The 13,638-nt window shown below is 42.4% G+C and overlaps 1 protein-coding gene across 2 annotated transcripts in view; it reads right to left on the bottom strand.

The window, feature by feature from the left end:
* Positions 1-11,441, bottom strand: part of LOC116393993 (uncharacterized) — a 20,930-nt gene extending 9,489 nt beyond the window's left edge. The window contains exons 1-4 of one of the 2 annotated variants that reach the window (XM_031866745.1): positions 10,866-11,441; positions 3,855-3,936; positions 3,178-3,677; positions 1,044-1,373 (exon numbers count right to left, since the gene is read on the bottom strand). In XM_031866745.1, coding sequence (XP_031722605.1) covers positions 1,332-1,373; positions 3,178-3,677; positions 3,855-3,936; positions 10,866-10,934 — 693 coding nt within the window. In that variant the 5' untranslated portion in view covers positions 10,935-11,441 and the 3' untranslated portion in view covers positions 1,044-1,331. Of the gene's footprint in view, positions 1-1,043; positions 1,374-3,177; positions 3,678-3,854; positions 3,937-10,865 lie in introns of those variants that run through there. The other variant, XM_031866744.1, reaches the window with a different exon arrangement.
* Between the last annotated feature and the right edge of the window lie 2,197 nt (positions 11,442-13,638).

Here is a 13,638-nt window from a genome sequence, read left to right as displayed (position 1 = left end):
GGGGGTCTCCTGGTAGTCGTCCAAAAAACGGAGGAATTCGATATTAACAGGTATATTTAGACACAATAGTTTAGAAAAGGATAGTATGTTATGTTTTATTATTGTACTGCAGCACTTCCTCTGATTACAAAACTACTGCAATGTTGTGTCAAAGTCTATTTTTATAATTGAATTCATCCACCACACGATTACACACTTTTTATCCAGACAGAATCTGCTTCAATTGTAAAATGCAGAATTCGGAAAAAGTTATATGAAAAAAAACGGAATTTGGGAAATATATAATGGATTTCATAGGGCCCTAAGTAGGACGGTTTGTCACGGTCATTTGGCTAAAATGGCGATTGTTGTTGGTGGTTATGGTGACAACACACATCAGTGGGGTCTTAAAATGTGTTACTAGTCACAGAACCGAATCAAAAAATGATTTCTCGCCTCATATGAGGTTCCAATAGGACATCATTTAAGTAATGGAAGTCTGTGGTCTAAACAGATTTTTTTTTTTATCCTAGATAATTGTGCACTCCTCCTCTATGTTCCATATAACACAGAATTCCCCTGGTTTTGACACCGTCACACCCCCCCCCCCCCCCCAAGGAACCAGCTCAGTCAGCTCTGATTCTCAGGTTTTAAACTCCAGAACAGCATAAGTGAAAGAAATGATGTGGTCATCGTGTCCAAGTTGAGGCAGACTTCGTGGCTGGAAGTTGTCCAGCTAAAGGGTTAATGGGAGACTGGAGCTGAGTCTGCTAGCTACCTCTGTAGGCCCCCTATTGTATTCCCTGCAGCACCTCCCATTCCACTTGACTGAGTGAGTACAGACACACTCGCACTGTGGCAACACACACACACACACACACACTGATACAGCAACAAACTCTCTGACAGTAGGATCCACACAAGCAGACACAAAAAGACAGGATGATAGACGCGTACCCCAGCCTTTCTCACACACACACACACACACACACACACACACACACACACACACTTCCTCTTTTTTTTTTCTCAGCACCCCCCCTCATCGCTGCCCGCTGTCTCTCATCATCTGTTCTTTCCCTCTAAAAACCCATGGACATATGGACCCCTGAAACCTGCAGTTTCTCTCTGCAAACACACACACACCCTTTCCCACCCATTGGTGTGGGCCAACAAGTCTATTGGATTTGAATGATTAGTGGACCAGCTTCTCCATGACTCATTAGTGGCCGTCGTTTTTCTGTTGTGTATTTAATCCTCTCCTTCTGCCTCCACCCCTTCATCGTTTCTCCTCGCTTGCCAGCCTTTGTGAGAAACCAGGGCGGACATCTGCCTCCGTGCCTCCCTCTCCTTCATCCCTCTCCAGCCAGACCACCGTGGCAGCGCGCGTCCAGCTATCGAAAGGGAAGACTTTGTTCTTGCGTGCACATTTTTGTGTGTGCGTGTGTGTGTGAGTAGCCGGTTAGTAGTAGTATTAGTAGTGCATCATTGTATTGTTGGGCCCAATCCTTGGCCCGACATTAACTGTTTGAGTTAGTGGGGGGATAGACATCTTGCTGCAGTGGCAAGTTAAATATCAAATCACATGTAACAATTGGATTAATATTGTTAATAAATATACTTAAAATATTAGTGAAATAGATGTTTTTTTTGAGAAATGAAAGGGCATCCCGGGCATGCTTTCAAGTATTTGTGGGCAGAAAATGATTTTGGCTAAAAAGAGGACATCACCAAACCACCGTGTCGGGTGGCGTATCATAACGCGTAACAGACGAAAATACAAATTGAGCAACGCAACTTTATTTTGTAGCCTGGTTATGGAGAATTAAGGTGACCTCCCAGCTAAACCCCCCCCCCGAGGAAGAGAAGTGAGCGACAAATAGACTATTAGTCTATATGTTAATATTATATATATTATGTAGTGCTGGGCAACGATTAAAATATTTAATCGCAATTAATCGCATGGATTTTTTGCGATTAATTGCATTGTTATGCGCAAAGTTCAATAATGAATTCAAAAGTAGTGTATTGCGCACTTTTATCTTGAAAGTACTGCTATATGAACAAAAGGGCAACAACATTTGATTTGCAAACACTTGAAACAAATAAGGTTATTTTTAACAGCAGTATTCCCTTTACACAGTAGCAGTTATACAGTTATAATGATTCTGATAATAAATATTCAGCCGGTGTTCACAACTTTATCTTCATGTGTGTAAGAGATGCAATTTAAATATACACCTTGAAAACTGCAAACATATCTACTTCTTTTTTTAATGTTTGTTAAATTCTCAGTAGCGATAACTAAATGATGCTTATGATATATATTACAAACAAAAACACTTTAAAAACTCGACAATATGTATTTTAATATTGTCACTGTTGTAAATTGTTTGATTGCATGATTTACTTTTATTGTGAAGAGCATGAAAACGGAAGTGCTTTTACTTTGAAGAGACAAGAAGTAGAATGGTACTTGTTCTTGACGCTAACAATGTTGATACGTAGAAAACCACATGTCGGGTGCAAGAGCGTGTTTTGTTCACTGTAACACTGCAGTTCAGACAGTAAAGTGTTCCGTTCAAACAAGACGTGTCTTGGTCCTCTCTAGAAGCTCCACTTCACAACAGTCACGTTTGATCCTGTAATGAGATGCTCGCGCGCGCGCGTTTATTTGTGAGACAAGAGTGAACGACGGTGACGGAGTGTAGGAGGGGTTCTGGACCCGGGGGGGGAGAAGGAAGTGACGCCACACGAACACAGCTATTCACTGCTTGCTGCCTGGTTCTTGTGTTAAAAATGTCGCTTAATAATAAATAAATAAAAAACTGCGTTAACGCGCGATAATATAATTGTCGGCGTTAATTAATTAATGCGTTAACGTGATAATAACGCGTTAACTTGCCCAGCAGTAATATTATGTTAATGTTTTGTAATAATTTGACTGCAGACTAAATGTCTTAAGCCAAGCTAGCGGCCCTAAAGAGTTCGATGGAACAAACAACTTAGTGACTATTTGCTTGGAGCCTTCACAATAGTGCAGACAATCATTTCAAAAAAATGGTGCAGAGAATAATAAAGTCAGCAAAAGTCATGGAAATCTGCAGATTACATTGTAAGAAGGTTGAATGGAGGTTGGTGGTAACAAAAAATTGAATAAAAGTCCTGAGGTATCTAACCACAGCTTGGACTACTAACCTGTTGCATTTTCTCCAGATCCAGACTGGGCCTCCCCGGCTCCCCGCCGTAACTGTGCCGATACTTCCTGTAAGGTGCTGACTGGTCAAAGTGGGTCAAAATGATGGGCCGAGCCTGCAGCTGAAAGCGCATGGGGGGTGGCTTGAGGCTACGCGGTGGACTGGAGCTGAAGAGTACGGGGCTCGGGGAGGCGGCCAGGCAGGCGCCCGGCTCCGCTAGTGGCCTGGCGGAGGCGGCGGGTGACCCGCAGCCGCAGAGGTCCCGCACCTCCTCGTCGCTGGAGGCGCTGCTGTGGTGGTCACCGTGGCGCTGGGGAAGCGCCGACACCCACTTCCTGTTGTCGCCGCGGCTGATCCGCTCGAGCTCCTCCTCTGAGGAGTGGCGATCCAGATTGGCATCTAAGAGGAGGCGGAGGCGTCGTAACCGGGCTGGAGAGAGGGGGCCCTGGTTGTGCTGCTGGCTGGTTGCCAAGGGTGTGAGGGCACAGTTTCTCCGTCTCTCTGGAGGAGTTGACGAACAGGAAAATGTCAAAAGAGAAGGTGGAGACGTGGTTGCAAAAAATGCAAATGCCATATTATCTGTTGACTTGAAACATCTGATTATAATGTGTAAGAATCAATAAGCGATGGGGAGGGTCATCGGCTCTTTACAACGAAAATGATTTGGTTGGCGCCTACCTCTGTCAATCTGTGCAAGCTCCTGGTTCTCCCCCTCTGAGTCGTCACTCTCCCCTCCCTCTCCACAGCCATGGTAAGAAATCTGAAATAAATAAAGGATTGCGCTCATTCTGTAGGTCAAATATGCCATATGGTAACGCCTCAAAGATGGAACCCTTGTGGTGAGAGTTCATTCAGAAAAAATCTTTTCTCTTCAGTTCAAATTTGAACTGAAGAGAAAAGATTCTCTTCAATCCTTCAACTGTGAAGGATTTTGAATTTCAGCATCTAACAAACAACGTCAAAATAGTTAAAGAGTAAAACCTTAACCACTGCAATGATTTAATACAAAATAAGGCAAACCAAATCCTAATTCGGAGTTCTGTATCATTTTGCAATTTCCCACTAACCAGCAACACAGACATAACCTATGATGGGCTTCTATATGACAACATTGTCTGCATTGTGGTCAGATCTTTTCTCAAACCAGTTGTTGCGTGGTACTTGCTCTACAGTTGTACTACACACTGTATGGTTGAGTCGCGGTTCTGTCTCAGTCCAGGCTACTTTCTTTCCCCCACAACATGAGCCAGCGTGTCTCTTTAAAATCAAGTTCTACACCAGAAGCAACAATACAGATATCCTGCAGACCGCAGAGCTAAGAGTTAAGTAATTACCACTCCGAGGCCTCGCTGAGCAGCTGCCATCTGTGCTTGTGCACGTGTGTGTGCCTGTGCTTACACACATGCATCCACACAAACATAGTGTCATCCCTTCTACTCTCTGATACACACACACACACACACACACACACACGCTCACTTCCTTTCTTCCTGAAAGAGGGAAAAGGGAGAAAAAGAGCCAGGGCCATAGAGCCCAATAAGGGAAGACTGTGTTCATGTTAAGTGTGACTTTCAGTGTATAATTTCACAGATCAAAAGGCTACATCACATAAAATACATTACTGTGTATTAAAAATGGAAAAACATTTCCTGTCACCACAAACTCCACTTTACTCAGATATGTAGTTTCCTAAAATTCCTACAAAATGGATGCATTTTTCCCATCATAAATATGTAGTTTAATGTAGATAGCTAGCATAGAATGTAGGATTTATGATATGTAAATAGACATGACTTCTCCCATCAGAATAGATACCAAAGAAGGTTAAGCAAAAGTAAAACACTCCAAAAGGTCCCAGTTCCCATACAGTCTTGTGGTCCAGTACACATAGTACTGTTTTATAAATGTTTAAGGTATCAAATAGCACAGTAAGTATATACATGTAGCCTAAATCTTCAGGGTAAGATGTTAAAGATATTTGGATAAGGCCTGAGTGGAGCCTTCTTGCTTTTTGAGGGTACAAGAGCTGTGGGACAGATTCTCAATGAACAGTTCCAGAGCCAGCGTTGAAGTCACACACGCAAAACAAACGTTGGCTCTCGAGGAGTCTCGAGCTAGCGTCACTTCATGAAATCCGTCGGAAAATTACACCGAAGAATAACTGTGGGAAGGAAATGTATTTTGGCAAGCGGCTGGCTCGGGGCTTCAGCTACACCGTGCACTCCAGTGAATCACCGTTTGGCAGCATCCATGGAGCGGCTGAAATCCTGTTCAAAGTTATTGCTGCGGGACACTAAGAATGAAGTGACGCAGGTGGCTCAAAAATTTCATGTCACGTTCACGAGTTTAGTCTGAGACATTTTCCCTCCATGTTTTACCTTTTAAATGCTAGAATAAGCAGCTTTGATTTCTGTGCTTCGTTTGACCTGTGGAGTCTGAAGTCTCTCCACAGAGCAATCATTGTCTGTGCAACTGGAGGCAGACATAAGCTGACAGTAACGAGTGGGCCTTCCTCTCCCCTTAGGGACCGTCTCAGTGGTTGTTGATGGATCAGAGAACAGAAATGTAGCACCCATGTCCCTCACTTGTACGGGACTTTTATTGAGTTTCAAGCTCTGTCACAATATGACCTAATCACCGTGTGTCAGTTATAGGCCTGCACATTGAACCGCGACACACAACTTGCAGTGGCTTCCTTACTACACCGGCACACAGATACACTATTATCACTGTGACACTAACCACCACTTGGATAGCTACTATACAATCTGACAAATGGCTGCTTACGCAAAGCAGGTCGGTGTCAAGTAACGGAACAAAAAACATTAAACCATGCAAATCTCACATGGGAGTGGACCGCAAAGACTGGGCACATGAACAAGTATTTGACCATCTCTCACTCGCAACCATAGACTGTATATATAAGAAGTGGACATAGTCGTTGTGTTGCCACTCATTGGTTTGTGGACTGCCGTTTTGAAGCCTCGCAGTCTTGGATTACGGTCGTCGCCATCTTGGATTTTTGCAACCAGTGAACGGAGGAGACTATAATTGGAATGCGGAGGAGTGACGTAGAGACGCTGTATACGGCTCTGGTAGCGGTAATCATTAGGTAGCCTATTTGACTCTAAATGGACCATAATTTACTAAATGAACATCATGCTGTATTTAAGAAGACTTGAAACTAGAGATTGAGAATATAAACTCATGTTTACAATGTTTACTGAGGTAATAAATCAAGAGAGAGGTTTTCTCATAGACTTCTATACAATCAAACTTATTTTTGCAACCAGAGGAGTCGCCCTCTGATGGCCATTTGAAAGAATACAAATTCAAGACACTTCCACATTGGCTTCACTCTTCAGAACCGGAGGTTGCCGCCTGCTCCCAATACTGTTTAAGACTCTTTGGAGTTATTTTCACAGTGAAAACTTGGGTAGGGTCCTAACATTTGATTCCTCATCATCCGATTTCAGAATGTGAGGAATTGTTCTTACGAATAGCATCTTTAGTGCAATGTGAAAAACTCTGCATGTGTTTACTGAACTCTGAGTTTATTGTTAGACAGTGCGCTACCAAAAGAAAAGGAATGTCACCATTACATTAGCGACTGTATCACCATCATTCTAGCACCAAAATATGGTGTAAAGGGATGTTTCAAAATACATAAAATACACTATTATTGAAAAGTCAATACAACCTAGACCTGCACCTAGCAGCTACACTGACTCACAAGTCAAACAAGTTTAGCAGCTGGATGTAAAATAGCTTTATGTATTTGATGACAATGTACATATATAACTTCTTAATAGGACAAAGATTTGTTAATTAGGTTTCTTGTCACCTCCAGTTGTTAATTTTTACAGCTCCTGTGTTACACTGTGGTTAAGCCTAAATTGCACCACTCCAACCTGGATAGGCTGCCTCACACTATAATCCCCGCTGCTAAGCATCGATACCGCCTTTCCAGAAGTTTTCCCACAGCACTCACTGTTGTAAGCTGGCTCCTCACCCGACTGACGGCACTTCTGCAAAAAGCACAACAGACCCACGCGATGAGGAAGCGCATACGAAGGAGGGAGCACGCGACTTAAAGCGCACAAACTTATCGCGATTGAACATCAAAACCAAGGCTCAATCGGGACCACTCACAGTCGCACCCTTCCCCACACGCTTATTAGTCATTAACATCACATTCACAATGTCAACAAACCGTGGAGCCGGTTCAGTAAGGCTGAACACAAGTGGGAAAATTACATGTGAAAAGCTAAATGAGCCTCTCTGCTGCTTCCACATTAGTGTACTAGAAAACTTTGCATGACAAATATTCAATGTGTGTACAAGGTGATGATTTGGACCGCTACCATCCATGAGAGCAACATGGGCCTGAGCGACAAAAAGAAACGCACCTAAAAAAACAAAAATATTTTCTGAGAAAAATGCACAACCAAATAATCAGATCGTCAAAAATCGAATTTAGATGCACATTTTGTGATCCATAGCCTACTAGAGTCCTACACCAGTGTCTATTAAGACGGTAATTACAGACTGCTATCATTCACAGAGCTGAGGCACATGAGGTGAAGTGAGACTGCTTTTGTGCATGCATGGCAAGGCAGACAAAGAGTTTGTGTGTCAAGAACATCTGAATGAAATCCTTGTCAGTCCCTTGCATCGCTTAGCTGCTTGCTAAGCTGGATCAAAGGCAATGTCACAGTGTACGCACACATATCAGCTTTGCACTGTCCCTCTACACCGTCATGGACACTGTCACACTCCAGTCCCCACCGTCTCATGAAAACATGCCACACAGGGTCCGACGTGGTTCATTTGCCATTTCCCTCACACTCCAAGGGGATCTTCCTCATAGTAGAGTATAAGTAGTCTTGATTAGCATAAGCTCCAAGGATAGGTACTGTAACAGGGCCTATGGGACGTTTAGCCTCTTTTCAACTATCCCAAAATGGTCATTAAGCCCTCAATCACCCGGTGTGCACTGCAGCAGACTTCAAAATCGCCACGGTACGGTGCTCGCAGCCACATGCAGAATACGCGCAATGTAGATTAATGCACGCAAATGAGGAAATCAAAAGTTCTGCCAGGAAACTATTAGCCATGCGTGTTAGCAACATTTACTGAGGTTAGCGGAACAAGACGGCAGGTGTGCAAGTCAGTCGCACTAAAGCAAGCGCCAATGAAACGGCAGAGCCGGCCGACGACCCGGTCACCTACAGCAGCGGTGGAGAGAGAGAGCTGTGTAGAAGACAAGGATGCTGTGTGTCGGCGTCGCTCCATCGCTGCAGGGCATGTGAACGGAAAAACATTGAGCATGCTAACGCATCACGCAGATGTGCTGATCTCTGGAAAGAGGAAAAGGTAGAGCGCTTTTCAGTTTTACAGAGTATTGTGACCTTTTAGGAAAGTGTTTGCTCCGTGACCCCTAAACCCGAGCATGTGAGCTCTGTGTACCGTTACACCCCTATAGTAACATGCATAAAAAGATGCCAGTATAGAAATAGATTTTGCTACTTCTTTGTTAAAAATCATCAAACTACATCCACCAGGAGTAGAGTTCTGCTTCACGAAAACGTGGAGTGAAACAGGGTTCTCACCTGGACCATCAATGTGTTCTGAGGGCAGACACCAACCCAACCTTAGTTCACCGACGCTAACAAGCAGAGCAAACCTGCAAATAATCTAGCAGATGACAAACTACACCTTTCATTTGAGTCTTTTAACCAGATAACAACGCTGGTGGTTCATTTTAAAAAGGGACACGCTACAAACTCCTTTACCCGTCATGAGGAGTATTATTCAGCCACTAAAAACGGTTGCAAAATGACTAGGGATAGTGCAACGGATCCCTAAACTCACTGTTTGGATCGTTTCACGGTTTCAAGTTATGAAACTGATCAGCATAAACAAAAAGGGAGCACAAATTATTTTTCCGCTGATACAGATTGTCAACGAGCCACATTTGCCGATGCAGATCATTTTGTTATAGCAGCTAGTACACAAGCCTCCAGAGAATATGTTTTCGCCAACGTAGTTGGTTCAAATAACTGGATTTAATAAAGTTTCTATCATGATGACTTTGATCCTTTAAGTTTCCTTCGCTCAAAGGTGAGGTGCTGGTTGGTGCTGGCTGACTCAATCCATTAGACTGTGTAAATGCAGCTTCAGGAGCCTCCCAACCCAGTTTTCTTTTAAAGCAGGCACAGTGGCTACTCACAAAGAAGGTCAACTAGCAAAAAAATTCATACATCACAATCATTGCTGTTTCCAGAGGTAATTCCTTATAAATAGTCCGAGTATCAGTCTCAGAGTAACGAGGATCCACTTGAAGAAATCGTATGCACTAGACTGTAAGCAACAGGGCCCAGTCACTACTCACAATCCATTCTCCCCCTCTCACTAACCACTTTCAGCAGACAGAACCTTTTCACTGAGCAGAGCAGCACACAAACAAAAGCAGACAACGGGGATGGCACACTTTCCCCCGTATCCTCCAGCCGAGGCCTTTGAACCGGTGCACTTTTGCACAAAATGGCTGCCATGCGACTATACAGTCGGTTGACACACACACACACACATAATACATACACACACACACACACACACACACACACACACGACATTGTTCCAGACGGAGCAAGTTGGTGACCCATGCGGGATACAATTCAACCCCTTTACTCACCAAAAAGAGGCATTATGCAAATCGAGTGGGCAATAACAATTGCGGCGCACTTACATGGATTCTGTTGTAGGGAAATTGGAGGGTAAAGAAGTAGACAATTATAGCCCTCGACAATGAGGTTTTTTACTGACATTTTTCTAGTCTTTGCAAGTCTACTCATCTAAATAAGCTTACCTTGCTACCTGCTTGCCCACCACACACACAGAGCTATTTCCAGCTTTCTCTTTGTAGATGAGGAACCTGGACTAGTTTCCCAGGTATCCTCTCTCTCGCACGCACACGAGAAGTCTGGAAAATGAGTGTGGCGTGATTTACTCCCTGCAGATGACACTACAGTGTCAATGTCAGAGTCAATGAGTCAATGATCTGTGAGTGGGATAGTTTGTTTGACACGCCGCATGTTTGCTGGCGTGTTTGGTAGCAGCTTGGATCTCCAGGTGTTGGTTTTTCTTTTCGTCAAGTAAAACATCTGGCTTGGTCCTGTAAGCCGTTCCCTCTAACATGGTAATGAATGGGTCAAGGTGCTTGGAAGCAGGAAAAAAAAAAAAAAAAAACTCCAAACAACACATGCTTTAAATATCAGGACACACAGGCTGGCTATTTCCAACAGAGAAGCTGTACAGTCTGTTTTCTGTCTCATGGTGTGTGTGTGTGTGTGTGTGTGTGTGTGTGTGTGTGTGTGTGTGTGTATGTGTGTGTGAAATAGAAAGGGAAAGAGTGGCAATGAACTCACTATAACCCCCCGTTCGGGCAAGGGTTGCCCAAGCTGTGAGCTCATTTAAGCTGCGTAGTAAAGTGGCCCCAAGTGAACGGAGTCACAAGACAAAAAGTAGAGCCACGCTGTTCACAAACAAGCTCGTTTCTGTCATTGCAGCTGTACTACTGTCTAGGCCCCGCTGTGTAACTCACTGACAGCGACAGACTATGCGTTTAAAGGACGCCACACTACAGTAGACAGTATTCCAATAGTAAGTGACTCAAGTCAAACTTACCTTCAGTTGGAAAGGATGTATCTCGTTGAGCGAGTGTCTTCTTAGCTTCTTCGTCAGCGTCTTTAGCATTTTTTTCTTCCTCTGAGTAGCTTATGGCTTATCCCCTACAATTACGTGTTATTACTGTTACCGTGACGGCTACTACGACTTCATTAACATGAACGACGTGACACCTTTAAAAAAGAAGGCACACGGGACTATTACTTGACTGCAAACTGCCAACCTCAAAAAAAAAACAAAAAAAAAACAACGGCACGAGCAGCTGCAACACTCTAGCTCCAAGTTAGCTAGTGTCCAAAGAATGATACGCCGAAATTAGTTACACTGCGTGGATGTGGCTTGTTTTCAAAGGCTCCGCGAAGCAAACTTGTTATTTTCGAGTTCATTAGAGTCGCCGTTGTTGTGGAAAGTCTTTTTTTTCGCCCGTTCCTCAGGCGGCTCTGAAAGATGCCTCACTCACCGTAGCCCCGGCTTACTTCCGGAGCTTAATTCAAAGATGCTTGGGGACAAATAAAAAAATAAAAATAATATTAACTTGTTGGCATTCAGACACGCACGCACGCACACTCTCACACACATTCACACAACCAATGGCACGCCACCTGCACGAACAACACGGAGCTGCTCCTCCAGCTTGAGCGAGCCGCCCGCTGATTGGCTGCGCTGCCGAGTGACGACACATTTCTCCCCGGAGGAGGAGGGCTGAGAGTTAAAGCCACATTATCTTGTCTGTTTGCTTCATCTTTTCGTATCGGGATAATAATTAAAAATGCAATTAAAGCATGTCCGTCTTCAGCAGACAAAAATGTGTGTGATTTGATAAACCAGCCCATGCTTTTGATCAAGTGAATTGGCAGCCATTATAACTTTACTTTAACGAATGATAGCATCTGGATCATTGCTGTGTTGCGTTATGAAGTTCATTGTATTGAAGTTCATTTTAATCAACTTACTTTTTTTTTTTTTTTTACAACAGTCAACAGATGTAATGAATACCATTATATAGGCTATATTAATAACTGTATTATTATTATTGTTGTGTTTCCATTAGGTGGTATTGCTTTCCAATACTTTCCATAATTCCATACCTGGACACTTTAATGGAATGGAGCCATTGTTAATTAGTTTATTAGTTACACCTGTGCCTTTTCTCGAAGTCAAAAGACTTTCCACAGCATGAACTATTAGACTATATGCAATAAAAGCACACCGTCTATTGGTACTGTCTTTCTTTAGAAGGAATTACTTGTCAGACCATGCTTTTGACAAGGTGAAATGAGGTCATGTTATTCTATCTATTTACTTCCTCCTGGGATAAAGATATCAAACTATAATTTGTCCAGCGGTGGAAAAGTATTCAGATCCACACGACAGAAAATATCCAATCACAGGAAAAAAATCCTGCATTGAAAATATAATAGCATGTATTATTGATAAATGCACTTAAAGTAACAAAAATAACAGTGCTCGCACATACGTACATACAAGTGTATGTGTGAAATAAGCATTTTACTTTTAGATTTGGTTGAGGTGGGGAAAATGTTTTCATCAACGCATCACATTTTATCAACTCACATTTTATTAACTCCTAATTGTTAACTGTAGCTGTCAATTTAACCGTGGAGTCAAAAGTAAAATATTCCCTAAATTACAGTACAAGTATCAATTTGCATGGAATAGAAATACTCAAGTAAAGTACAAGTACTTTATATTTACACATGGTTACTTTCCACAGCTTCTATCCATCATGACAAGCTTGTAAACTGAACATTAAAAAATTGTAAGTCCAAATAATTGGACTGATCTTGCAGACTGACCAGAGGGACTTTTCTTATTCAAAACAAATTGTGTTGATTGACACTATTGTCTGACATGATTTATATCAGAGACACATTTTCCTTTTCAAGCTAACTCTCGTTCTCTTGCAGTTCCTTAAGTCTTTGAAGTGTATCGTCACCATAATGTAGTTCAAAGTTATTACACCAGTAAACGTATACATAAAGATTATTATTATACCTCAATGTTTCATTCTTTTTTTTATTGATAAGAATGAATATATTGGGGGTAGGGTCATTATCACATGTGTACATTTTAGGACCATCATGTCCATTCATCCTGGCCATCCTGGTGGCCAGCAACAACCAGACCCTCTCATGAAATGAGAGAGACACACAGATAGAGATAGAGAGACAGAGGGAGATGTGAAGAAGGAGAGCATGTCAGGTATAATTGGTGTAAGTGGGGCATCTAGTTTCAATGATGTCATTCTTTGCAGCCACTGTCTGGCTACTCTAAGATGTTGTATGCATGTCCTGCGCTGTAGGTGGTTGTCTCGGTTTTGATTTGGTTAAAAAAAATAACAATGCATGTCCAATAACTAAATTCTGCATTTCAGAATCAGAATCAGAACTTGTTTATTGTCAAGTGCGTTACACAAATATAAATTTGGCTTAGTGATTTGGTGCGTAACGGTGAAACACAGTTTAGTGAAACACAGAATAGTATGACATAATTTAAAATAGAAAATATGAAAAATTACAATAAAATATGGTAAACAAACAAATAGAAGTACAATAAAACAAGTATATTGTTAAAGTGTCATGTGTATATTAAAAGAGAAAAGATGTGCAAAAGCAAGACATTTCATCACAGATACACACTCTTCAACAACAATAATATTTCTTAATGGTTCAACTTATTGCTGTCAAATACGCAAGCCGGAATGCTATGCCTTTAAGAAGCTTCTGGCTCACTAGTTTGTGTGTGAGAAGCT

Source organism: Anarrhichthys ocellatus, unplaced genomic scaffold (genome assembly GCF_004355925.1).
Source record: "Anarrhichthys ocellatus isolate YVR2014 unplaced genomic scaffold, GSC_Weel_1.0 scaffold36, whole genome shotgun sequence".
Taxonomy (NCBI): Eukaryota; Metazoa; Chordata; class Actinopteri; order Perciformes; family Anarhichadidae; genus Anarrhichthys; species Anarrhichthys ocellatus.
This window is presented reverse-complemented; position numbering and strand designations above follow the sequence as displayed.